The sequence below is a fragment of the Puntigrus tetrazona genome, chromosome 23, assembly GCF_018831695.1.
Source record: "Puntigrus tetrazona isolate hp1 chromosome 23, ASM1883169v1, whole genome shotgun sequence".
Taxonomy (NCBI): Eukaryota; Metazoa; Chordata; class Actinopteri; order Cypriniformes; family Cyprinidae; genus Puntigrus; species Puntigrus tetrazona.
The window spans coordinates 4,882,279-4,908,537 of record NC_056721.1 but is presented as its reverse complement, the minus strand read 5'-3'; the positions used below and the strand labels follow the sequence as shown (position 1 = coordinate 4,908,537).

The 26,259-nt window shown below is 38.6% G+C and overlaps 1 protein-coding gene across 2 annotated transcripts in view; it reads right to left on the bottom strand.

Annotated features, from left to right (window-relative positions):
• cacnb3a (calcium channel, voltage-dependent, beta 3a) overlaps positions 1–23,342 on the bottom strand; it is a 28,678-nt gene extending 5,336 nt beyond the window's left edge. The window contains exons 1-14 of one of the 2 annotated variants that reach the window (XM_043224428.1): positions 22,702–23,342; positions 21,428–21,520; positions 9,446–9,565; positions 9,105–9,227; positions 8,847–8,965; positions 7,732–7,805; positions 7,419–7,438; positions 6,656–6,736; positions 6,521–6,579; positions 6,212–6,312; positions 5,832–5,983; positions 5,650–5,745; positions 4,400–4,570; positions 3,418–3,464 (exon numbers count right to left, since the gene is read on the bottom strand). In XM_043224428.1, coding sequence (XP_043080363.1) covers positions 3,435–3,464; positions 4,400–4,570; positions 5,650–5,745; positions 5,832–5,983; positions 6,212–6,312; positions 6,521–6,579; positions 6,656–6,736; positions 7,419–7,438; positions 7,732–7,805; positions 8,847–8,965; positions 9,105–9,227; positions 9,446–9,565; positions 21,428–21,520; positions 22,702–22,782 — 1,320 coding nt within the window. In that variant the 5' untranslated portion in view covers positions 22,783–23,342 and the 3' untranslated portion in view covers positions 3,418–3,434. The remainder of the gene's footprint in view (positions 1–3,417; positions 3,465–4,399; positions 4,571–5,649; positions 5,746–5,831; positions 5,984–6,211; positions 6,313–6,520; positions 6,580–6,655; positions 6,737–7,418; positions 7,439–7,731; positions 7,806–8,846; positions 8,966–9,104; positions 9,228–9,445; positions 9,566–21,427; positions 21,521–22,701) is intronic. The other variant, XM_043224427.1, reaches the window with a different exon arrangement.
• Positions 23,343–26,259: the final 2,917 nt, after the last annotated feature.

Below are 26,259 nucleotides of genomic sequence, written 5' to 3'. Positions count from 1 at the left end.
GAGTCACATGTGGCAAGAATCTCATTTTTGTCTGCCTGTCTGAACAAAGCCTTTAGGTCAGCGTTTCCCAATTTCAGTCCCCGCTCTGCATATTTTGCATGTCTCTCTTAGTTAACACACCTGATTCAGATAACCAGCTTGTTAGAAGAGAGCTACATGCTGTGCTCCCATTAATATGATCCCTACACAGTGTTGATTGTTCCTTACTCCCTGAGCAGGGGAAATCCATTAATGCTTACTTCACTTTAAAACAATCATTCATGGATTTGTCTTCACACACAGACCAGTGTGGCATCATATATCGCCCTGTAAATAAATACAGTTTAAATTCACATCTCATACACTTAAATGCCCTTTGAACATCTACATTCATTTCAAAATGAATTCATGGTGGAATATCCGGTGATGTCCACTTAGCAGGGCACTTACGGTCTAACAGAACGAACATCGTACAAAAGAAATACATACAAAATATATAGAGCGGGGGGCATGACGACTGGAATTGGGGTCCGCTGCTTTAGGTTCTAGGTCTAAAATCAAACTGCTGTGCATTAAAGATTGCTATGCATTTTCCTCTGGAGCAAAAAGATTGTTTCATAGGTTAGTTTCAGAAACAAGGAGGTTGCATTCAAAGGGAAGTTAGAAGGGTTGTTACATTCACAAAGCATCAGTCTGTGTGGTCAGATACAGCCTCTTTTCCAAAGTCATGAAATCAGTAAAGTTAATAAATAAATAAAGTTTCTTTATAACACAGGAAAACAGGCAGCTGTATCTGCTTTGTGAACTCATCTTATGGCGGTTCTATGGTGTTAATATCAATCAGCAAGGTGCATAAACAGAGCAGTCAGAGATGACTGTGTGTGCGGCTCGCTCTAATTCCAGCAAATTAAGCGAAAAGTGTAGAGGGGTGCATAACAATAGAAATCATAGAAAACGTAGGCCTTGTCAAATGGAAAGTTTGCACTGCCATATGGAAGTTTGCATCATTTGATAGAAAATGTTTCTGTAAGGAGTGAAATGGACAGCTAGGAAGTGCCAGCATGTGACTATTGCCCTGAATTAAAAAATTTTATGACCTCCAACCCATAGAAATGCTATTTCATCTTTTCAACAAATTTAGAAATGTAGAAATTCTGCTTAGACCAAGGATAGTCAACATTAGTCCTGAAGTGTCCCGCAGAGTTTACACCAGTGGTTCCCAACCACAGTCCTGGAGGCCCTCCAACACTGCATGGCTGTATCCAAAATCGCCGTCCAATACCTCCATATAGTGCACTATTTGAGAGAACAGCCATTTTAAATGGTGTCCGAAACCATAGTTTCCATAGCTCATTCAATCCCACAATGCACTGCAAAAACAAGTGTACAAATGATGTACACTCAAAGGCTAGAGAATTCCCAAAATGCAGTGTATCGCATCGCACACTTAATTAATTTCAGTGATTTGCCAAAAAATGGCGCCCACCGCTAAATCATCCATCCATTCATGTTTTCCATGTCTCCTTAATTAAAACACACCTGATTCAGATCATTAGCTCCTTAGTAGAGACTCTGGGTGTGACAGACAAAGGAGAGGTGAAAACTGTATAGTTTTGGGGGAACTCCAGGAATGTGGTTGTGAAGCACTGACCTACACCTTGAAATGTGCCACCTACACCCTTACCTTGTCACCTTTAGAAATGCTGCCAAAACCATTACAAACACTGTCTACAGCTTTAGAAAAGCTACCTTAAGACACATTTGCCTACACCAGAGATATACAAGTTTGGTCCTAGAGAGCCAAAGTTCTGCAAAGTATAGTATAGTATCCAACCCTAATCAAACACACTTAAACAAGCTCAACAGTTTATTCAGAATTATAAAGGCTACTGACAGGTGAGATTTTTTTCAGGGTTGAAGCTGAACTCTACAGGGCTGCAGATCTCCCTGATTGAACTTGCCTACACCATGCTTCAAACTCTGGTTCTGGTGGGCCACTGTCCTGTCAAGTGTAGCTCTAATACGCCTGCCTGGAAATTCCTAGAAATCTTGAGATCCTTGATTAGCTGGTACAGGTGTGTTCAATTTGGGTTGGATCTAAAATCTGCAGGTCAGTGGCCCTCCACTGAATGTGATAGCCCTGGCCTACATGTTTAGAAACGCTGCCTACACCAGGGATCTCTATCCCTGCTCCAGAAAAGCTACTGTTCTCCAACCTTCACACATCATGCAACCTTATTTAAACACAACACATCTAATAAAGGTGTTCAGGGTAACTTGACAGGCAGACATGTGTTTAATTGGGGTTGTAACTGAAGTCCGCAGAAAGGTAGCTCTCCGGGAGCAGGACTAAAGACCTCTGGCCAGCATGTTTATAAACGCAAAATGTCATACATGCTCTCCACACTGGTTTTAGAGATCCACTTTCCTTTAGGGTTTAGCTCCAACCCTAATCAAACACACCTTAACAAGCTAATCAAGGCCTTCAGGATCATTATAAAGTTACAGGCAGGACAGTTTAAACAAGGTTGAAGCTAAACATGGACCTCAAGCACCAGAGTTCTGGTCTACACCTTTAAAAAAAAGCTGTCTACATCTTAAAGAAGTAATATCTTCACCACTTAATATGCTGCCTACACATGTATGGCTTGTTTCCACCAAGTGGTATGGTTACAGTACAGTATTATTTCTATTTTCATTGTGAGAAGTTGTGAACGGTGCTTAAATAGTGAACCGCTGAGACACCTACAACAATCATTTGTTACCTAAAGGTTGGAGCTAGATTCATTGCAGAATGTTGATCAGTTGACAGAAAATCATCACTTACATGTGCTACAAGGGGAATTAAGTGCATTTTTAACTTTGCCATGCTACTTATCTGTGTTGGGCTTGTTTACATCAGAGTGTACAGAGTGTATGTTGATTTCTACTCTCTGGCATACAACACACCTACCAAGGGTACAAATTAGTAGTGGAAACGAAAGCTAGATTTAGGTGTTCCATCCTGAATCATACTATAATATACTGTACCTGACCACTTGGTGGAAACAAGGCTTTAGAAACATTGCCTACACCTTAAGAAACACTGTATTAAGAATATTTTAATGTACTTTTAGTTTTCTTAACATTAAAAGTCCTTTTAAATCCTGTATAATTTTAAACTAAATGCTTTTGTATTACTCCTTTTTCCCCACTGGGCAAATGGCATTGCCACATCAAAGCTAGGAATGAGCTACACGTTCCACCAACCACAGCATAACAAAATCATATATTTGCATATATGATTTTTTTTATTTTATGTGCTTTTCCAATGGGGATACCAGATGGCCATTTCCATTTGGAGGGATTGAAGGAATTGAAGGATGTAAAAAAGAAGTATCAGGGTGGGGTTTTGTTCAACAGAGTGGGAAAGACGGTCTGACCATCCCACCTACTCACCGCAGGTTTGTAAGTGTTCATTCAATTAATTCCTGTGTTTCAGAGAACTGCAAAGATGTCAGGCATGAATGAGACACAGAACAGACAGATTGAGACTTACAACATATCAGTATTACAAGCATCTCTGGACCCAAGACAACTTAAAGACAGAGAGTGAAAATATGGAGTAAGGGAAAGGACAGACAAATGTTTAATGAGGACTTTCCTGTTGTCGAAAAATAACAATTATGAGTTTTAAAAAATACTATTTTTTTAAAATACAATATAGGATTGACCAATTATTACTTGAAGCAGAATAGTATTGATTGATTGAAATGATATTATGAATATACAGGCTTTTTAGTTCCACCGTGCATGTCTACCTTACAAACTGTGTCCCATATTCTAGTGAAAATCAGTTATGACCTAAAACTATTTTCTGTGAAACTGCAACTTTCTGACTTTCAAGGTGAGCTGTATGCTTTAAATGAACTTGACTGAATCCTAGATGAGGTGGATGCAGACATAGGTCTACTAATTACAAATATAAGTTATTCCTCAAAGCTGATACAAATACCATCTATATTCTAGATGATTATGTTTAGCACAGTCCCTGGACTACTTTCCTGGCTGATCGATGAGAACACATACCAAGTCTGGTGGCTTCTGGTCTAACTAGGTCAGTAACTGCAAACTTCAAACTTTTTCCTTTTTTAATAATGCAGTTGGCTGCATTTTTAAATAAAAAAGGAACGATATCGAATATTTATGGTATATACAGTGCACAATGATTTTGCTGGCTGTTGTGAATATCGTGATTTAATATGCTATTACGCTTCCTTAAAGACAATGCTATTCCAGAGGTTTCACAATCCCTTCGTATAAACTTACTTTGATTATCCTAAGTGCCAAAGGTCCATGCAAACTAACATACTGCTATCTCTTATATCTTTATATAAATTTTTTTTAAATGTTTCCACCCATCCATACAAAGCCACCTTACCTGTAGACTGGAGATTGCTGAGGGCGGGGTCATCAGATTTTGCTCCAATAGAGGGTTGAGGGGGGCGGTGCCAGGCAGATGAGTGGCACGCCAGTAGACCTCCAGATATTCAGCGAGGTGCTCACAGGCGTCCTCCAACTGGTTCTCATCCAAAATGACATCAAACATCTCCTGATGGGGAGACAGGGTGGAGGAGAAGATGACATGCAGGGGATGGAATTAGAAGATATTATATAAAATATCTTGTGATGGTGGTCAGGTGATGGGAGATGACGTTGAGCGACAGGTAGGATAATGGCTCTATGGAACAACATGCAACATGACTTTTGTCAGAATGTGGTTTGGAAAAGCAAGCGTCTACATCACTAGAACTGTAGCAAGGCCAGTCAATCAAGTGAGAATGAAGAACATTTTAAATTACACCAGTTCGCTAACAACGTGAGCGTCATTTACAAATAAGAACGTCATTTACAAATAACACACAATAAAAAAGACAATGTAGTTGTCAGATGTGCCCTAAACTGCCATTCCTTAACTAATTAGGTCGAACAGAACAAACAGCTAAATTATGTTTAAAAAAAATTGTTAATAGATCATCCAAAAAATGTACATTCTGTTTTCATTTACAAAAATTCTTGAGTAGTTGAAAAAAATGGGACAAATTTAAAGGAATAAGTACTAGTTACTCTTTTCCATGAGATTGCAATGAAAGTGTGCTTTCAGGCTTTAAAAAAGGAAGCAATATTATTTTTATTTTTTCTAATTCAGCGTCTTTGCATGACAAAAAGGTTGTCATGAAAATAGTGACATCCACCTTTGCTCATATTGGTGAGGCATCATGAAAGAATCTTCAGAACTGGTTTTGTCAACCAGATCAACCAATTTATGACAAACATCCCTGAAAAAGGTTTTATTTTTATGGCGCTTTTGTGTCCTTAAAAACCACAAAGCTCTGGTCCCCATTTCTTGTAATTTCACGAAAAAGAGCAATCATTACAGTTTCTCAAAATATCTTCTGTGTTCCAGAGAACAAAATAAGTATTTGGAACAAAATGAGGGGGAGTGAATTATTGGTAATAGCCCTAAAAACATCAGTCTATCTCCTTCTTTTGTAAGGAAAAGAAATATTGTAAAAATGCTCAAACTATTTAATCTATAAGAAATTGATTCTCACAACATTACCATAATAACTCCAATGTTAGATCTAAGGGAAGTGTGTGTATGTGTGTTTTTAAACTTGAAGAACTTACAGGAGGACATTGAGCCAGTTTATCTGCTGCCATCATCTGAACATTAAGGTGTTTGCTCTGTGATTTACCCCTCGACTTTATCAACCGCTGTAAGACCTGCCAAAAAAGAGAGATATTTCACATATTTACATATTTTTTCAGCATATTCCTTAAAATAGTGCACACAAGCTCATCAGACGCACCTTTGGAGAGGTGACCTTGACGTACACAATAATAGGAGCTAACGAGGTTTTAGCTAGTTGCGCTGGATGGTTAATGGTGTCCGCGTCTAGAACCACCAACTGAAGAGTTTTAGCCAGCTCAAATATTCTCTCGATCTCGCTTTGTACCTCCGCTGAGTGGACAAACAGACAAATAGCATTCACAAAACACGAATGCTAAGACAAAATGTTTTGACAGTGCTCAACGACATAAGTTTAAATTTAATGCATTCTGGCAGAAGATTCTCGGTTTGCAAGAATAATGTACGGTACATCACATAAAACCAATTGTTTACGTTCGTGACCATTGACCTTTGGCCATCTTATTGTTGAGCTCTGAAGGGTGTGTGTGCCGTTCTCACCCAAACTGGTTCGTGTGTTAGACCTCTCCATGATGGGTCTCTTGTTGAGAACCGATCTCTTGGCCAAAGAAAGGTCAGCGGTCACCCGGGTTATTGAAATCCTGTCAGCATAACAATACATTTACAATGTGAAATAAAGATTCCTCGTCCAAAGCTTTCAAAAACCCTACACAGAATATTTTCATTAACTTTCTGGAGCTTGTCAGACCCTGTGAGCATTTTTTGCCATTCTAAGGATATAGGAATTAGTAAATACCGACAGAATATTCTTCTATAATACACACAGGGTATTTTATTTTTAAAACCCACCTTCCGTCAAAGCGATGTTTGAGAAAGTCAAACAGGGCTTTCTGCATCATATCTGTCACCTGTTGACAGAAACGACACATTAGACAACACATTTTAAAGACAAATTCAGAGGGCTGTATAATGTTTAGTGCTCACCTCATAGCCCTTCAGAGAAGGCCCAACCAGAACCACAGGCCTCATGGACGGCACCACATCATATGGAGGAATGTGTTCAGTCTAACAAAGACAAGAGGGACACTGTCACACAGAACTACAGCATCAACTACAACCACACAATACTGGATTACAAACAGTTTCTGTGATGTATCAGCACACGCCGGCAACAAACCTGGTACAAAAGGCTATACTTTTTGAGATGCATGAGACGTCAGATATTGTCTTACTATTTAAAGCATCTAGGCCTGTCACAGAGACATTTCTAAAGACACATATTCCACTGATGTATGCATGGTGCTCCAAAAAACACTTGCTAGTCATTCAGTAAATAGACACATTATTCCAATCTACTGTACACTACTGCCGCTCAAAGCTTTGGGACCGGTTAGATCTTCATATTATATTGATCAAAAGTTTAAAAAAAGCACAATCATCTCCAAAGAAATGTTCCTGGAGCAGAAAATCTGCATATTAGAATGATTTCTGAAGAATCCTGTGACACTAAGACTGGAGTAATGATGGCAAAAATCCAGCGTAATAATAAAAAAATCCTGCCCATAAACCAACAATAAAAAAAACACATACTCAGTGTTGTTGACCATTTTGTGTGTATTTTGGGCAGAGTTGCCAAAAGCTACAAGCGAAGTACAAAATAGCTATAAATTATAATTATGATCAACCCGATCAACCATATAGAGAGATTATCGTAAGATATCTATCACAAGTCCATATCAGCACCTACCTGCTTTAGCTTCTGTTTGGCTTTTGAAAATAAGAGAACACAGAATCAGCATTCAAAAGATTTTAAAAGCAAAACGGTGTATGTTTTTACTCCATTCTGAACTGTTATACTACTGCATTGGACTGTGGAGGCTTAACCTGTGACAGATCATGCATTAGGTTAAGAAGAGGAGCAAAGAAAAAACAGCAAGGGAAGAACAAACTCACTGATCTTCAGCCCTACTGATATTTTGCTCATTTGGGGCAGCATTCCCAGCCTCACACATCCCCTGAAAAGCAGAATGGTGCCCAGGGCCAGTCATACTCCCTCTCACCTGCAGATGGCGGCGTGGATCTCCAACCTCCCGATACCATGTCGCCCAGGCTTGAGGAGGAGTTACCACTTTTCCTGCGGAGAAAGAAAAATGTTATCACCATCACAGAGCAACAGCAAATGCCTTCACAGAACTGGTAAGCAATATCTGGACATGATCAGAATTGTCAGTTTCAATAACATGCCATCATTTAGCCATATATTGGTATCTGTATTAGAGCTTTACAGTATGCAAAAAGCAGTACTGGAACAATACATGACCCATTGCATGCGTATGATTTTGACATGAGAAACCATTGGACACTTTGCTTTCCCATAACAACTAGGGGAAGTAGCTTTAGCATACTAAAATACCAAAATTATTAAGAAAAAATGTTTACCCAAAAATAAAAAAAAATGCTGAAAATGTATTAATCCACAGGCCATCCAAAATATATATTTGTTTTTCCATCAGAACAGAAGAAATTAAACATTATATCCCTTGCTCACCAATGGATCCTCTGCACTAAATGGGTGCCATCAGAATAATAGTCCAAACAGCTGATAAAACATTACAATAATCCACATGTAATCCAGTACATCAGTTAATGTCTTATGAAGAAAACAATGTTTGTAAAAAACAAATCCATAATTAAGATTTTTAACTTCAAACGCTGAAGTTGCCCTCTATCCAAATGAAGTAAAAAAATCATCAGTAGAGAAATATGCTCAGATCAAGCACTAGGTATAAGTAAAAACAGTTTTAAACAAATATGACTGTTGTTTTGATGTGAGAAGACAATAGGCCATTGTCTTGGGTCGCTTGGGGTCGAGTACATTTTCAGCAAATTTTGGGGTAAACAATTTATTTAAATGGAAGAGAGCAGCCTGGACATTCAGTAAAATATCTTCTTTCGTGTTCCACAGAAGGTCATACAGGTTTGGAACAGCATGCATGCGGCTAAATGATGACAACATTTTCATTGGGTGAAAAACGTTCTTAAAATAGAAGAAAATGCTCATCTAACCTACCTAGCCAAGCATTTCACTTTTGGGTGAGCTATTTCTTTAGCAGCAGTTAACAAAATTTGTCAACATGCAAATGTGTCTGAAATAGACAGAGAGGGAAAGAGAGACCTCTGTTGTTTCTGCTCCTGTTTGAGTCTCATGGCCTCCAGTCGGAGGGGGCTGGGAATGAAGCTGATGTCTGCCCCCTCTTTCACCAGCCTTCCAATCCACCAGTCATTATTGTACTTCTGCAACACAAACACGAAGGAAAACATGCTCAGTGCTATTATGGTGAGCTATTATGGTATTATGGGCACTGTTAGCAAAAACGACTGACCCGTAAAACCCTTCACACATCTGTCTGCATGTAGGGTATATGCAACTCACCTCTTTAATGTGCAGAAAGTCTTTGGCTTCAAAGTTTATGGCAGCACCCTGAACAGGACAGTCCTCATCTAGAGCCCCGCAATAATTCACATTTGTCTTCACCGCGAACGCTACAGGTTTGGACTGCCAGGGAAACCAATGTTAATAATGCCATAAGCAACCATCAAGAACCAATGAAATAATCCTCTTATGATTTACAACTAAATGCTAAGAAAATCTTGTTGCTTGAACTGCATTTTTATGCACGATCCCCTGGCACTTTTCTTAAGCTACTTGCAGAATAGCACTTTGTTGTAAGAAAAAAAAAAAAGAAGAGCCCATTAAAGAAGAGCTTGAGGAACCTTGGCTCTCTCGAGCTGCAGCTGGGCCTGGCGTTCGGCTTCACGCCGATACGCCTCGCGGTCCTCCTCCGCTGACAGGTCGGAATCCGAAGGTCTGCTCGTGTACGAATCGGCTGAACCCTGCAGGAACAAGGGAGGCCATAACGGAGAAATGAAAACCGCAGGAAATAGCCCATGACTTGCAGTGTAAACATAGCTTAGCTAGTCATAACACTCATCAATCTACAGCTACGGGAAGACAGAATGCATGAGAAATAAAATAATGAACCATTTAAAACTCTTTTGGATTCTAGAAAATGGCCAGGGGTTTACTATAAGGATGATGCAAGAGATACAAGAAACATACAGGAATAGAAACATTTGGGCTACACAACTGTGAAGGTAAACAGTATGCGTGCCACGTTTTTTGTCAAAGGTGCTCTTATTTATGTGGTACTTATAAGCGCTTGTAAATTAATGAGAACCTAAGAGCTTAGTTCATGCATAATAAAACAATCTATGTGCACAACATACAAACAATCCTTTAAAATAAACCTTTAGAAATAAACAATTTACTGATACTATTATGTAGATTTAATACGTAGTACTAAAAAGTGTCTGCTAAATGAATGAACGTACAGTAGATTGTTCACTCACTGACTACTTTATTAGGTTTATTACATGTTCAGCTGAATCTTGAATATTCTTTGTCCAGCATTTGCTCTATCTAGCTATGACTGATTAAAATACCTTTATAATCTTTTAAACTAAGTTGCTGATATTTACAGAATTATTTGAGGGAGATTTTTTTCCTTGAGAAAACCAAACGACTTGTATTTCATTCTGAATAACCGCTATCGATTGAAGATTTAGGCATGTAGATTCATTCAAGATGATCTGCTAAAGTTCAGAACGAGCATCAGAATAGGGAAGAAACGTGATTTAAATCATCTCTAGGGTTTACAGAAGGATGGTCCAAAAAATATCCTGTGCAGTTCGGTGTCTTGATGCCCGAGGTCAGAGGTGAATGGCCAGACTGAGTTAAGACAACAGAAACTCAGAATTGAGTTGTGCAGAAGAGCGTCTCTGAACGTACACCACTTCAAACCTTGAAACAGATGGGCTACTGCAGAAGAAGACAATGGGTGCCGCTCCTTTCAGCTAACGACAGGGAATCAAAGCTACAGTTCCCAAAGGCAAACCAAAATTGGTTAATATAAGACTGGGAAATGGTTCCCTGCTTTGATGAGCCTCAACGTCTGGGTCAGAATTTGGCAAAAACAACCTGAAAGCATGGATCCATCCTGCCTCAGATCATCAGCTCATTTAAACACCACTACCTTAGTACTGTTGCTGACCGTGTCCATCCCTTTCTGAACACATTGTTCCAACCTCGTGATGGCTACTTCCAGCAGGATATGTGCCATATGACAAAACTCCACAGTCAATGGCAAAAGAAGGTCCAAAGCTGCACTAGCTAGGTATGCCTAATTAAGTGGTACATTTAATATATTTAACCACTGTGTGATTTACAGAATTATAGAGTCAAATTGAATGACTATTTGTATTTTAGTGAACAATGGGAGAAATTTTTTTTAATGTTGATGTAACTCACAGAAAAATCTTCTTAATTTACACTTTTTTTTTTTCAACAACCACTGGAGCAACACTAGAGCTGAAATGGTCAGTGAGTCATCAAATGCTTTTCCAGTGGTCTGTACGGTCCTAAAAGGCACAGCCAGCTTCAAATAATCCAACAAACAGATTCCACAGGGCTACAAACCGAGCCTATACACTACAAATGCTTGTAATTCATTGAATACAACTGTGAGCGTAGTGATCGTAACACTCAGATTTCATCTGTATGGCCTCTAAGGTGACAGATTACTACAGCACCAGAGCGGTGAGCCCCAGGCAGTCATGTAACGCTCAGAACAATGACTCTATAAATAATGAAACAAAACCCACCTAAATATAGCAATAACAGCATAATTTGCATTTCAAACCGATGCCAACGTCTTCTATAACACTGTTGATAATGAAGCAGTTCTAGAATTTGTGCATCCAGACCAACACCCTCACAGACCATAATACCTATCAATCATACAAAACAATAAAAACAAGCTCGCTCTGAAATTCAAATTCGCTGTCTACTTATTCATAACCAGTAAAATTCCCCCTACCTTCTTTAGGAGTATGGTTAGTGGTTTGTTTGTAACGCTATCTCATTCTCTCTGAGCTCAAGAGAGACCCCAGTAGCCTCAAAGCATAGTCCTTTGGCTAGCGACCCTTTCCTGGTCCACTCTGAAGATAGTTCTTGGTCCAAGAACGTTTAACTGGCGCTCAGTGCCAGTCAAAAACAACAACGAGATCCAGCACCCAAAACAGAGCAGTCATAACTGCCCTGAGAACCTCACAGCAGGGAGGGAGAGGATGAGAAACAGAGAAAGAGAGAGAGAGAGAGAGGGAGAGAGAGAGAGGAACTCAGGAGACAAATGAAAATTCAAGCGGGTGGTACAAGCTGTTAGAAGAAGGAAAAATGGAGGGAGGGATGAAAACGAGCACCTCAGGACTAGCCAAGCTGCACTGAGCAGAAAGCTTAGGGGGGAAAAAATGACTGGATCTCACTGTGGACGGAAATAGAGAAGCTTAAGAAAACATCATCACCAACAACAGCTTTTTCAACAGTTTTCGCAAATATAGTCCACCACGAGTCCAACATCATTTGAAACAAACATCTCTGATGTTACACAGTTCTTAAAATGTACTACATTTCTTTTTTTTTATAATGCCAGTGATCTCTATGTAATGTAATATAACAGTAAGTTATATATAAAAGGAAAATGTAACAATGAAAAAGATTATAACAATATAAGATTATAACAAAATATTGACCACGTGGCTCCTTTATGCCAAAGATTTGATGTTCTTGCCTCCAGTAAAGCACTGTAAAATTATATTAGATATATTTTGATCCTTATTGTAATGCTAATATATAATTTGTCAATAAATTAAATAAATGAGAAAAGCGCATAATAGAATTTTTTACAGTAGTGGTTTCAGACTCTTTTGTACATAAAAATTAATAATGGAAAAAATATAAGCAAAAGTATACACATTTTTTAAATTAATATATGCGTACATATTTACAATAAAAACTGATACTAAGACATACGCACACACACACACACACACACATTTATGTATCTATCACTAATTAGTAATATTTAACTATAAGTGAAAATCTGTACACAATACTCAGACAATACCCTATTGACGAGGTATGAGGTAAAGCACACACACGCGCACACACACACCCTTATCGACTGTATTCACGTCAGCGAACGGAAGAAGAAAAAAGGCGAGAAAGTGCAGACATTAGCATATTTAACTCTCTCCGGCTCTGAACAGAAAGCTTGTTTTTGCAGATTCAGCTCTTTCATTGTGAGCAGCGTGTCATGGCCACTGTCTCTGTGTAGCATTCATCCAAAATTAGCAATTAATCTTCCTCATAACAAAAACATAACTGAGAATATTGAGAACCACTGTGCTGCTCTCTTTTTGGTGAAATGTATTGATTTGATTGAGATATATAGTTCACAGAAAAACAACCCCAAGAAAATATGTCGTGTTTTGCACATTTCAATCAATTTAAGGACACTGCTGTGTGTTCTGGGTACCTTTGGGATATTTATTTCAACGTACTATGATTGGGACACACTAAAGCTAATTTCAGAAAACTATTTAGGACTAATTAGTTCACTGAGACCCAGTATACATGCTTTGTAACACACTGTGGTTAACTGTTATGAGTGTTTCCAGGGTGTTCAAGAGTGATTTGTCCGGTTGCTAGGGCGTTTCAGGTTGTTGCTAGGTGGTTGATTACTGGCCAACTCACTTGATATAACTTAATGTTGGACCTAACTCTCGGCCACTCTCTCTTTAACGCGAGTACGACGATTAGCTATAAAATACGGTTTATATAGGTGCAAATGTTTCAATTTACATTTTTGTGTGAACTATCCCTTTAAAGGTCGTGAAAAAAAAATTGCAAGAAAATTGTCTCGCGAGTTTTTCGTTTGATTGTCAGATTTGCTACATATCTAACAATAAGTAAATACACTTCACTATTTTTTGTTTTCAAAAGCGATGCAAAGAAATACAGAGCTACCGCAAAAGCGTCAGTTCAAAATTCCCAAAATACTAAAGATGGCTGTGCGCTTGTTTCTATGGGAGCGTCTCGATCAGCTCCCTTGTTCAGCAGTCAGGGCACGCATCTGCCATTTTAAAAATAACATCACATTTATGAAGCGCGAAACATTAACCACACGAGACGACGCCATTAATATAATATAATAACTCCAGCGATGACGTCGTATCGAGTTGTCGCCGTCCCAACGTGTAGAAATCTACCGATTCGCGATCTCCAGGGCTGATTGAGACGCACCCTATAACTTCTCATAACTGAATCATCGTCATACTCGTCTTCTGCCAATATTACATCACTATTGTTTTGGAAAAGAGCAGAAGTTGATTTGCTGCCTTACAAAAGCCCACATCCACGCCCTCTTTTTTCTTCCCAAGTCCAAAGCCTAACTCAGCTGTGTGCAGATGTTTACCCCTCACCCCTTTCTTAGCGAGTCTCCGATGGCAGATGAAGTTGGTTCACACCCACTCCTGCTTTCACTGCAACACCAAATATAGCACACAACCCCCACCCCGCGGCTTCTCCTTTCCCCTTACAGCACATAGATCATCTACCTCTCTGTGCGTAATCTTCGTAGATTGATAGTGGATATCATTTATCCATCAGACACCTTCGTATTTTTACGTCAAGATACGCCCCAAGGTTATCGAACAACACCACCTCGTCGCGAGGCAGGCGGAAATAATAAGACGCAGATGAGGCATAATACTGTAAAGATAAGCAAATGCCTCGGTGTGTAAAACCACATTGCCGTGGGTGGAATGATGAAGGTGGTCGCTGAGATCGATTGTAGCTATGGAAAAAATATGGAGGAAACGGATGGAAGTTCTGGGCCGGTGGGAGACGTTCTTCTGGTTGGCGAGGCCATGGCGATGCTTCCTCCTATATTTGAAACTCAGCCCTGATTCTGTCAGCTCCAAATAACAGCCTCAAACAAAGCCTGCGGTACACATGGGAGGGAGTAGAGGAAGACATAGGGAAAAAGAGAGAGAGAGAGAGACAGGTATGGAAAGAGAGACAGACCAACGTGAACAGAAAGTCCCATGAAAAAAGGACATGTCTCTTGAGACACTCGCATACAACCCAAACAACAACTGTATCTTAAATACAAATTAAGCGGAGGAATATTTTCCATCTAAATGTCTCACTTGGTTCAATTGTTAAAGTGGGTTGGAACAACAGACTTCGCTGCATGTTGTTAGATTTATGGCTGAAACCAAACACAACAAAAACTACAAGATACGTTCAAGATTCATACCAAGACTGATGATTATAAAGATAACTATGATATGGATGATGTTATTGTCTTTTTAAATGCTTGGGCTCTTTAAAGGGGACATCGACTGCCCAACGTGATTTCGTTAAAATTGCTCAATGGTCAAGTACATCAACACCCTTTTACCTGTTCAGAGTGACCCGTTTCTGTATCTTGTCTTTTTTTGTCTTTGGTGGCGAGTTAACATCAAAAACAATACTAATCCTCTGTCAGGAGATAATAAAGGCTCCCATGTTCATGGCTGTAGCCAGGGTTTGAAAATGATTGAGGTTTATGTTTATTTTCATAACACTGCCCAAATGTTTATGCAAAGAAAGAAGGCGGAGCTATTACTCTCCCTGTAGCGTTGCTGCGGCGCCATGTTCTGGAGACGTTGTGTTTCGTTGTGAAATTGAAACTACTTTGTTTGTGCTTCCAAAAGAGGACACAACTAGAAATCGTTGGTTAAGTTGTATTTACAACACTGTTCTGGAACAGTTCATCGCACATTTTAAGCCACTTTTCCAGTATTGAATTGGAATCGAGCGGTCCGATGGTGGAAAAGCGGCTTTAGAGTGATTCCTAAAACCTGTAGATTTGGACTGCACTATTCTAATAGAATTAGAAAGACTATTAAAACTTTGTAGTTATAGTTACTGGCCATGATGTGAATGGCCCTCAGATCTTCATTATATATAATATAGGCTAACGTATAATATAATATAATATAGGTTTCGTATCGTTTTTGGACATTTTTACTAGAGGATTAATCTATGAGCAACTCTTCATGCTAGGTTAAATGTACAGTACGTTGGATAATAATTCTCTCAACAAGGTGCCAAAGGGCTATTGAGTTGTTTGGGACTTCATATGCACAGAAACAGAAATGCATATGACAAACTGGGTTTACTGAGGAGAAACAGAGGCAGACTCAGGAATGAAGCACTCATATATCTACACATTACCCCTTCCTGTGCTTATGGCCTGTGCATGGCACAAGCGGGAAAAGTGTTCCTGTTAAGTGATCCTTAATGATGTTACGGCCGTTTGTGAACCGTCAGTGCGGCCATTTCCCATCCATTATTAATGCGATGGATTTCAACGGCGGCCTATACCCTGCGCTAACATCTCTGCCTTCCTTCAAATTTCAGTCTGATTCCAAACAACAATAGTGAGCGGGAGGAGGAGCCTTTGTGTCTGTCAGATATAAAGATGCTTCTTCAGCCTAAATTTAGCCTATTCCCGTCTGATTATTAGTCAGCAGAACTCAGATCCGGCAGGCTTAGTCTAAGCTTCGCGCTAACCAGGCTTTGGCTATGGAGAGAAAATAAAACTAGCTGGCTTACTTAGCGGATTCATTTGGAAATGGGTCAAAGATGAAAATCATCAAAATAATACGTGCAATACTGCTTTAAACTGTCGTTTTTTAAAAGTTGTCTTTTCGGAGCCCAAAATGAATATCACACACTTCTGCTTGATTTACTAAAGTTAGCCGCTAATGTCACTGAGTGTAACAATCTTGCCAGGCATATTTACAGCAAAAAAACTATTTATGTCACATTAAAAGATGAATTGCTTTCATCCCAAATACTAATTATTTGTAACTTTACATTTTTAATGTGCCACTGACTTAGGTTTGACCCATTTGTCTCATTTAAAACACAATGTACAAGTCAGAATAACCATGTTGTTTGAATTTTTACATAAAAATAGGAGTTTTACATAAACGTTACACTGAATGACAACATAACGTTATTTCAACCAAATCTTGACATTTTATTCTCCAAAAACGCCTTGAGCTTGAAACGCGTAAACCTATTAAAAAAATAGTAATATAATATACAAATAACGAACGTATTTAAAAACAACAAAACTAATAAAATGTCAAAAAAACTACAGACATTTTTACATGAAAGCAGATATGAAGTGTAAATAGTCAAATAATATAAGTGTCAGTTACAAAATGAATAAATTAAAAAAGAATAAAAAAACCAAATATTTTCTCAATACAGTCACAGTGGGCAGGTGTGCCATAAAGTTATTTTTGTACCTTCGTATGCCCTGGATAAAAGAGAAAAAAAATGGCTCGACCTAAGAAATATGAACAGATGCTTTGTTCTAGTCAAACTGGAAACAGCTAGCATTATCCTACATTCAATAAACATAAAGCCGTTAATATGGCAACTGTATTGCCTGTTCCTTTGATATAAGCACACATAAATTAAAACAAGAACATCTGATCGATAATATTCATAAGAACATCCATCCCCTTAAATGAGCAGTTACTAGCCGGACGGACCAGTGATCTTCAGACAGACACTTCAGACACCAAACAGGAAATCAACGGATTTGATCATTCAGCTGGAGCAAAGCATTTACCTTGACTGATGTTTGTTGCACATCTTTATATGTTACATACATTCATGTTTTTCATATTTGGATACAGCAGCCAGTCATACATAGCTACAATAACAGTTTTATACATTAATAGGAGAATTAGCCTAATATTGCCTTGAATATCGCAGATAATATCATCTGTCGGCACATAGCCTGCTCTCGTGTGTGTGTGTGTGTGTGTGTGTGTGTCTAGACAGAGATGCCTATTGTGGTTCAAGACTATGATGGTGCTGCAACTATAAGTAAGTAACTTTATACGCAGTGCACTTTCAGATTTAAAACTGTCAGTCATGAGCCACATGAACAGAATCTAGTTTAGCAGAGGTGTTTCGAGGCGGTCTAAGTGATCAGACTCGTGCCGGATCATCATCTAACATCTACCGTGCTTCTTGAATTCTCATATCAAAAGCGGGACGGCAGAAATCCAGCAGCACGTGTCTATTATCTGTATTTAACCGGTCCGCGCAAAAAACCCGATTCCCACTCTGCGTTGCCGAACTGGGACACCTGAGAGCGCTTGAGAGAGTTTGTTATGCAATGTCTGTTTAGCAAGGTGTCAGAAAGATAACGAGTAGCACAGCAGCGTCCCAGAGTGTCCTGAAGTGCTCTGGAGTGGGAGGGGCTGGAGGACGTATGGACGTGCATCTTATGTAAGTCCTCCTTCACACACAAACACCCCGCTGCTACAGTAATCATGTAATACTATGGTGCATCGAATGATCAACGAGCCATCATATTTACAAAAAATAGGATCTCACCGTCGTGGTATATGTCCCGAAAAATGTTTTGACTGCGAGATGCAGTTAGAGCCACGCACGCGTTCCTCATGTGACGGTTTGCTGCATTAAGACTATATATAGAGCGGATGGAGAGAACAGAAGAGGAACGATGCGATGCACAGAAACGATAAAAGCAGAGGCTCACACCCGCCGCTCTGATGCGCTTTTAATCAATATTAATTTGTGTGGCAAAATGAAAAGCCCCTGGAAGGCGCAGCGAGCGCACGTACGGGAGAGGGTTCACGTGGGGGGCGTTTTCAGACGATAAGAAAGCAGATGGGATCGGATAGAGTCTTGAAATAGATCCACTCAACAGCAGCAGGTAAATGCCACTGTTTCTCCTGCAGAGATGAGTCACAATCCAGCAAGACAACCCCACCCGAGTCAGAGCAAAGATTTCTGGAAGAGAAAACAGAGCCGCAGACCGCTCTCGCTTTAGATCCTAAAAACAGAGCGTTTGTTGTGCTTAAAACAGTTTGAGCTCATCGTGCATGTGCCGTTTCTGCAACAGAGTGGCAAAAATAAAGACAGTTGAACTATTTTTTTTTTATTTGTGTGATAGTAATAAACTATAGTTATAATTACAGTTAAAATGTTAATATATATTACATTATATAATAGTACATTTGACATTTAAGGTATACTGCCGTTGGATCATTTCTCTTTTTCAAGACATTTGTTTGTTGTATTGAGCAGGGAAACATTTAATGGATTCAAAGTATAAAATTTAATCTGTGCAAAACATTTCTGACAACGAATCAGCGTATCAGAGGGATTTCTGAAGGATCGTGTGACGCTGAAGATTGTAGTAATGATGATGAAGATACAGCTTTGATTCACAAGGATGAATTACCTTTTAACGGTTGTTTTAAATTGTAATAACGTTTCACATAATTTGTTACAGTATATACAGTATTTGTATCCAATTAAAGCAGACTTTTTAATAATAATAATAATAATAATAATGCTAGTACACTAATTTCTTCATCTAATAGTATCACAAAAATATTTAATTTCATATTTAATTCATAAATGTTTAATTCTATATTAGATTATAAGATATTTTTGTAAATGTTAATAAATATTGCATTACATAATATTAGCTAGACGTTTTGCCACCCTCTACAGTTTATTTTATTTTTACAAAATAAACATTTTTTATTTAGCAATGACATATTTAATTTACAGAACAGATCAATTAAACAAATACAAAATATTTCCAAGCCATGTGTTTAACTTTATATTCATAAAAGACTTCCATCGTTGATAACAAGAAATTAATAAATATTTCCTGCGCAGCAAATCAGCATATCAGGATGATTTCTGAAGGATCATGCGACACTGAAGACTGGAGTAATGAAATTGAAAATCCAGATCTGCGTGTATAAATGACTTTTTAAAACGTATATTTTAAATTGTAATAAATAAATGCAGCCTTGGTGAGCATAAGAGACTGCTGAAACCAAAACAGATAACAACGTCGAACTCTAAAATGCTGTCTTCGTGCACGTAAGAGGTCCGTGATGTACGTCACAGGTGCTTATTTTCAGGTTTTTCTGAACGCAGAGAGAGCGTGAGGATTAACATTCTCCAGCAGCCTCCACTCCAAATGAGCTCCATTAATATTTTACTATTTTAATATTTTAGGAACTGTGATATTTTGGGAGAAAATTGAAACTGCCACGACCTCCTGGTCATGAAAATTAACAACCCGCTCAATATGCCGTCTCTTCACGCGCACACACACACACACACACACACACACACACACACACACACACACACACACACACACACACACACACATACAGACTCTCTGGTAACACGTTAAAGATGGACACCAAGTAGTCAACGTCTCTGTGAAACGTCCTTGTCTGTAAACTTGCCTTTGCGTCCTCAGATGAATTTGGAGTAGGTATCTAAGGGTGGCACATTTTACAAGCTGAATAAAAAGCCGAATGAGCTTGTACGGTGTGCGCAGAACAAACCAAAGAATTTGGGTCACTCATTACAGAGGAATTAATTGATGTAACGAGGCTGACACGGATGCTGAAGCGTGCCGTGGAGAAATTTAGTGTGCTTGTCATAACCTATTTTTTCCTTTTGGTGTTTTCAAGAGATTCTCTTAAATAAGATGAAGATGCTGCCTCCATCTAGCGGCCACGTCTTGAACTGCAGCACGAGTGAGAGCAAGGGACTACAGTACAGTACTGGGTTAGGCTCGGTTCTCACAGACACTGGAATCAGCTACTACACTAAACACATCACACAAGACGCCGAAGGCACGTAAAAAATGAAAAAAAGTAGTTCAACTAATAATTGCAGACGCCAGCAGTTATTTAGTAATAGATTTTTAAGAGTGGGGCAATTTAGGAGTTTTAGCAACAACCTGAAAACAACCTTTCATTACATTACATCATTGATTTCCTTGAAAATAAATACACTACGAATACACCACAATCAAATTCTAACTGACTTCAGACATGTTCATGTATATGAAAAATAAGGGGGGGGAAATTAAGAGTTATTATTATATATATATATATATATATATATATATATATATATATATATATATATATATATATATAATATATATAAATATATATAAACAACCATACATATACATTAATTTATTATAAATATCACTTTATATTTTAATATGACAAACTATTACGAAATATTTTTAATTATGTAATATATTATGCAATATAAATGTTACATAATTTCTAGTATATTTAAAAATATAAAAAATTTATGTACACAATATGTAAAAATGAAGCCTTTTTCATTGACTGTGATGACGTTTGCACTCACACTTACACACACACACACACACACACACACACACACACACACACACTCACACGAGTTCTCCATTTTTAATCATATTCAAAAATCATGTTTTTTTTCATTGTGTACTCTAACTGCGGTTGGGTTATAGAAAACAGCAAAAATAAACCACAATAAAACATGATAACATAATTTAAAAAAAACACGATTTTTGAAATGTGAAAAACCCCCCAAAAACTGGAAAACTCTACACACACACAAATTATTATATATAGTGATGTAAATGTATAACAAAATGTATTTTAAATTTAAAGCTTACTTTATGAATGTACTTTTTGTTTTGACCTCTGCATAAAAATACAGTGTTTTAATACAAATGCTGAGGGAATTATGCATTTTGCAGACGTCTTTCTGTCCTCTGACCAACATAATAATGCATTTCCATTTGGGGAACACTAGGACAAAACAAGCTAGACATTTACTCAGCCATGGCAAGAGTCCGTAAGACACCTGCAGACTCCAGAGTCAATCTACACAACTACTAAAGAAGCGAAGAACAGCCCCAGTCTTACCTGTCTCTTGATGAAGCTGGAGGTGGTGTCAGACGAGGTGCTGCCATCGGAGCGTTTAAAGCGACCCTTGCGCTTCGGGAGTTTTCGTGGAAGCTGTGCGACACGACCACAACACGACAAACAGATCAGACACGAGATGCCTTAGAAACAACATGCTCCAAACACCCGAGCCGTAACATTAAATCCTGAAGTTGTGAGGCAAAGGCTGAGATCGGTGCACGGTTTTGCAGATTCGGTTCAGAAAGCGCGTGACAAGACCTGAACAAACCTGTAAGTTGGTAAAGCGGGTTAGGACACCAGATGCAGGTGTTTCGGGTTAGATTCATGTTCACATTATGAGAAAACAGGTCTGGAGTAACTGTGAGCTCTTTAAAGCAAGTCTTCAAATATGACATGGATGTAAAGTTTGTAACAAGGGAACCTTGTTTGTCCGTATCTGAGATGTTGTAGATCTCAGTGAATCTAGCTAGCGGATCGGACCAGTGTTAAAGACCACAGTGGTTGTGTTTACGCAACTACCTTTCTGCTTCAGCTATTACCTTTTTTTGTTCAAAAGCTTTTTTTTTTTGGGGGGTGATAAACAATAGAAGCGGTCTGTTAAGCAATCCTGTTGCACGAATGTATGAAAACGCGATATTTAGTAAGCATTAAAACGATATTGGAGCGAACAAGGCATGAAAACATATGAACGAGATTATAAGAATTAGCCACCAATATTGAAAATTGTAAAACCAGGAGATTGGAGCAAATGAAACTGGAATGAGCAGCTAATGTGTGATTTGCTGCTGATCCGAGATGCTTTAGCTGATGACCCAGACCTGCTAGAAACCAGCAAGCGTCTTAACGTGGCATCCGAAGCAGGGATGGGGCAGGTGACCACGGGACCTCAGCTGGCTACAGGTGAGACCAGTGAGGGTTCACCGGTAGAGCCTACAAGTAATCCCTAAGCAGCAGAAACCGACAGAAAGCGATGAAGACCGGGTCTACAGACGGCCGGCCTGAAGGACGAGGCCTCGGCTGCGGTGGGAAATCTCGGGGCTGAGGAAAAGCGGGATAGCGGGAGTTTCGCGGTCGGTGGGGGAGCATCGAAACATCTCATGAACGTCTCGCCTCCGCTCGTTAAAAACAACAGCGCGTGACTGATCGAAAGCGACGTTACGCGGCAGCGCGCTGCGGATACGCGTGAAGCGCGTCGATGCACGGCCGCTCGACAACAAGTAGCAAGAAATTAACCATTTATGAGACCGCATTCGAATCCAACCCCAAAGTCTTACCTGGAAATAGTGCGACTGGGAAGCGCTTTCTACACCAGACAGAGGGTCTGCGGAAGATTTGGACATCTTTACTTGCACCATCTATTTGAGAGCGCAGGGAGGCGGGTGCGCGCGTGCATTGGTGCTTACTGGAAGAAACGGCGATGCCGAATACATATGCCTCCCGAGGAAGAAGAGGGTATCACGATTGAGCAGTCAGGCTTCTGTCTGAGCTGCACACGCGGAGATCCTAAGATATATTCCCTTCGCGCGGGTTATTGTAAATCGAGATTGAAATACAGGTGTACGAATGCAACGGGTCTGCTTCTTGTGCATGCGCCTTTTGTGATGATGTGTCTCGCGCTACTGTGTGCTGCTCTCTCTCTCTCTCTCTCTCTCTCTCTCTCTCTCTCTCTCTCTCTCGAGCACATTAGTCTCTCTTGTACAGCTCATGCATGGAGATTAATATTTAAGCAAAACAAATTTAGACGAGTCAAAAAATAGCAAGAACTTAACCGCTGCACTGGAGCAGCCTGCCGTCGATTTCTGTGAACTTTGTGCATGTCTGATATTTCTCAGATAAGTACATTGCAGTGGTTTACGTCACAACAGCTCAGGTAATGTGGGGTTTTTTGAAGCTCCAAGCAGTGTACAGTGTACAGCCTCACAAATAGGGACAAAATATGATCGTTTCTTTGGCAGTCCTTGGCTCACAAGACTGTGGAGTGACTCTATGCAAGTCTCGGTTGAATGCCCTTGGCTGTCGGAAACCTGTCTGAAACAATCATAATTTAAAAATAAAAATAAATAAAAATAAAATAAAAATAATATATATATATATATATATATATATATATATATATATATATATATATATATATATATATATATATATATATATATATATATATAAATTGACACATATATCTACTGTCAAGCGATGAAACTTTTCGTTTCTTTCCACTGTTAATTTTGATCAATTTAAATGGAAATTAATGTACAACTTACATGATTACTGTAGACTAAATCCTAACAGGATGTGATGAACTACAACATATTAAGGCATAAAAAAGTGAATGTGTGCATGTATTAAATATTTGTTAATAATCATTACTTTCCAAATAAAATATACCTTATTTATTTACTTAAAAAATGGCAATTATAGTTGACACTGAAGCTTAATTTATGTTTTTGAAGAAGTAAACTACATTGCCCTCTTCTGGCATTTGAGCATAAACGCCTTATTGTTTGTAGAAGGCCAAAATGTTAATACGTTTTTTCAATTTCTTTTGATTGTAATAGGTAAGTCTATTGTGACTTCACTATATTTATAATTCATATATTAATATTACAGTCCTCTATAACTGTAAAATCATGCATTTCGTACACATGCTGTGCTTCGATATATGTCATCTTTAGCTAGATTTACAGTCATGGCCAAAAATATCGGCACCACTGGTATGATCAAAGAAGGCTGTGAAAATGAATCAGCATTGTTGATGCTTTTGATCTTCTATTTGAATAATTCACAGAAATCTAACTTTTCATTGGATAATAGTCATTTAAAGGGGGTATCAGTATTAAATAAATGTTTTTCTCAAATGCACGTTAGACACAATTATTAGCTTATGAATTAAATATCTCTGAAGTATATTCCCATTCATATTCACAATTCTGAGCACGCCAGGGTGATTATTAACATGAAATTATCCAGCCACGGCTTCCTGTTTATCAGAAATAGAAATAGGATGGAAAACAAGTTCTCTTAATCAGGGCTTGACATTGACATTTGCTCACCAGCCACTTTGGCTAGTGGTTTTCCAAATTCACTAGCCACTCAGCATTTTCACTGGCCACAATTAACATTTAATACTGCACACAAATGTTTCCAAGTCATTTGACCTATTTAATAAGCATTCCCCCCTTGCAGTATTAAATGCAGGCATAATCTTTAATCTCTAATAAGATAATATATGCTGTTAGTAATCAATATCTATAAAATCGATCTTTCCACTACTGAAAAAACTGACTGGAGCAGCATTTAGATGCTTTTTATGACAGTTCAGTGTAGCTGAAATATAACATGAATACATTTACAGAGCATGCAACTTACAACAGCGTAATGTTGTGAGCTTGGTGTTTTAATATACATATATAGGCTATATATATATGATGTCATATTACATTCAGATTTATAATATAAAAATGATTCGTTCTGAATCATTCAAGAATGAAGTAAGTGCCTGTCCTTATGAATGGACCACTGAATCAATCATTGACTCGAATTGTTCAAAATTCAAAAACGGGAATCATTCATTAAAAAAAAACATCGCTGCTCTGTGTTGTATTAACCAAATGGAGCAAAATAGTCAACATGTATTGTCATCCTTTCAATAAATTCAAATACTGAACCAAAATGTATATTAACTGCTCGTTTTAACTCTAGTATATAATGTCAGATTTGCACTCATGGTTATCAGGGAACTTCTCTTGGTGGTGTCGTGTTGCTTAACTGTGTTGTATGTTATAAATATAAAAACTAACTATTTTTCTTCTGTGTGCAGTTTCGTTCATTTGTTTTGATTTCTCCACAAGATCCTCTCACACGGACAAGCGGTGTGATCCTCACTGGCGTTACCTTGTGGCGTCCCTCATTATCCTGTTAGTCGCCGTATACATGCACTTAATGTAATCAAATCTGAAATTTAGGTGCAGTTACGTGTTTTAATCGGATTAGTTATCTAGTCGGGCAAGTTAAATTCTCTTCTTTCACTTGCCCCTTCAAAAAAAATCTACTTGTCTCAGACAAGCATGTTTATTATTGTATATAAAACTGAACCCAGCAGAGTGGCTAACAGGAGTGACCAGGTTGCCCGCCACAGCTGAAATCCACACGCATTTGGCGGTTTGGTGGGTGTTAATGTCAAGCTCCGCTCTTAATCATCCATCACGATGAGAAAAACCAAAGAATACATTTCTGATGAGCAGCAAAAGGCAATCGAGCTTCACAAACGAGTGAAGTGGCTTTAAGAACGCGGCTAGAGCGGTGAAAAATCCCATTTCCACCACCAGGGCAATAATTAAGAATTTACAATCAACACAACTGCCTGGAAGAGCTACGTGACGGTATCATTTTTGTGACATTTTAAAATTTTCACAGTCTCCTTTGATCGTATTTGCCAAGGGTGCCAATATTTTTGGCCATGACTGCATGTGTCCAAATGTCATCATAGAAGTACATCATAGAAAAAAATGAAAGGAAAGGTAAAATTAAAGCTTGGAAGAGGACAGGAATGCGGCTCAGTGGGAGGAGTGTGATCCATAAGTAACTACTTCGAAACTCTTAGGTGTGGTTTTCATCATAAACACACATACAATCACACCCTCTTGTTAAAACCTGCCGTCTTGTTTATGACAGCAGATCTGAAGCACGGGTAGACTGGAAAATTGATATCAAAACAACACAAAATTCAAACGATTACTGGGTCTTAGGGAGTTATGGTTATGAGTAGAGATCACTGATCTATGTAGAATGACTCTGTTAGAGATCACTGGTAGAAATTGCATCAGAAAAATATA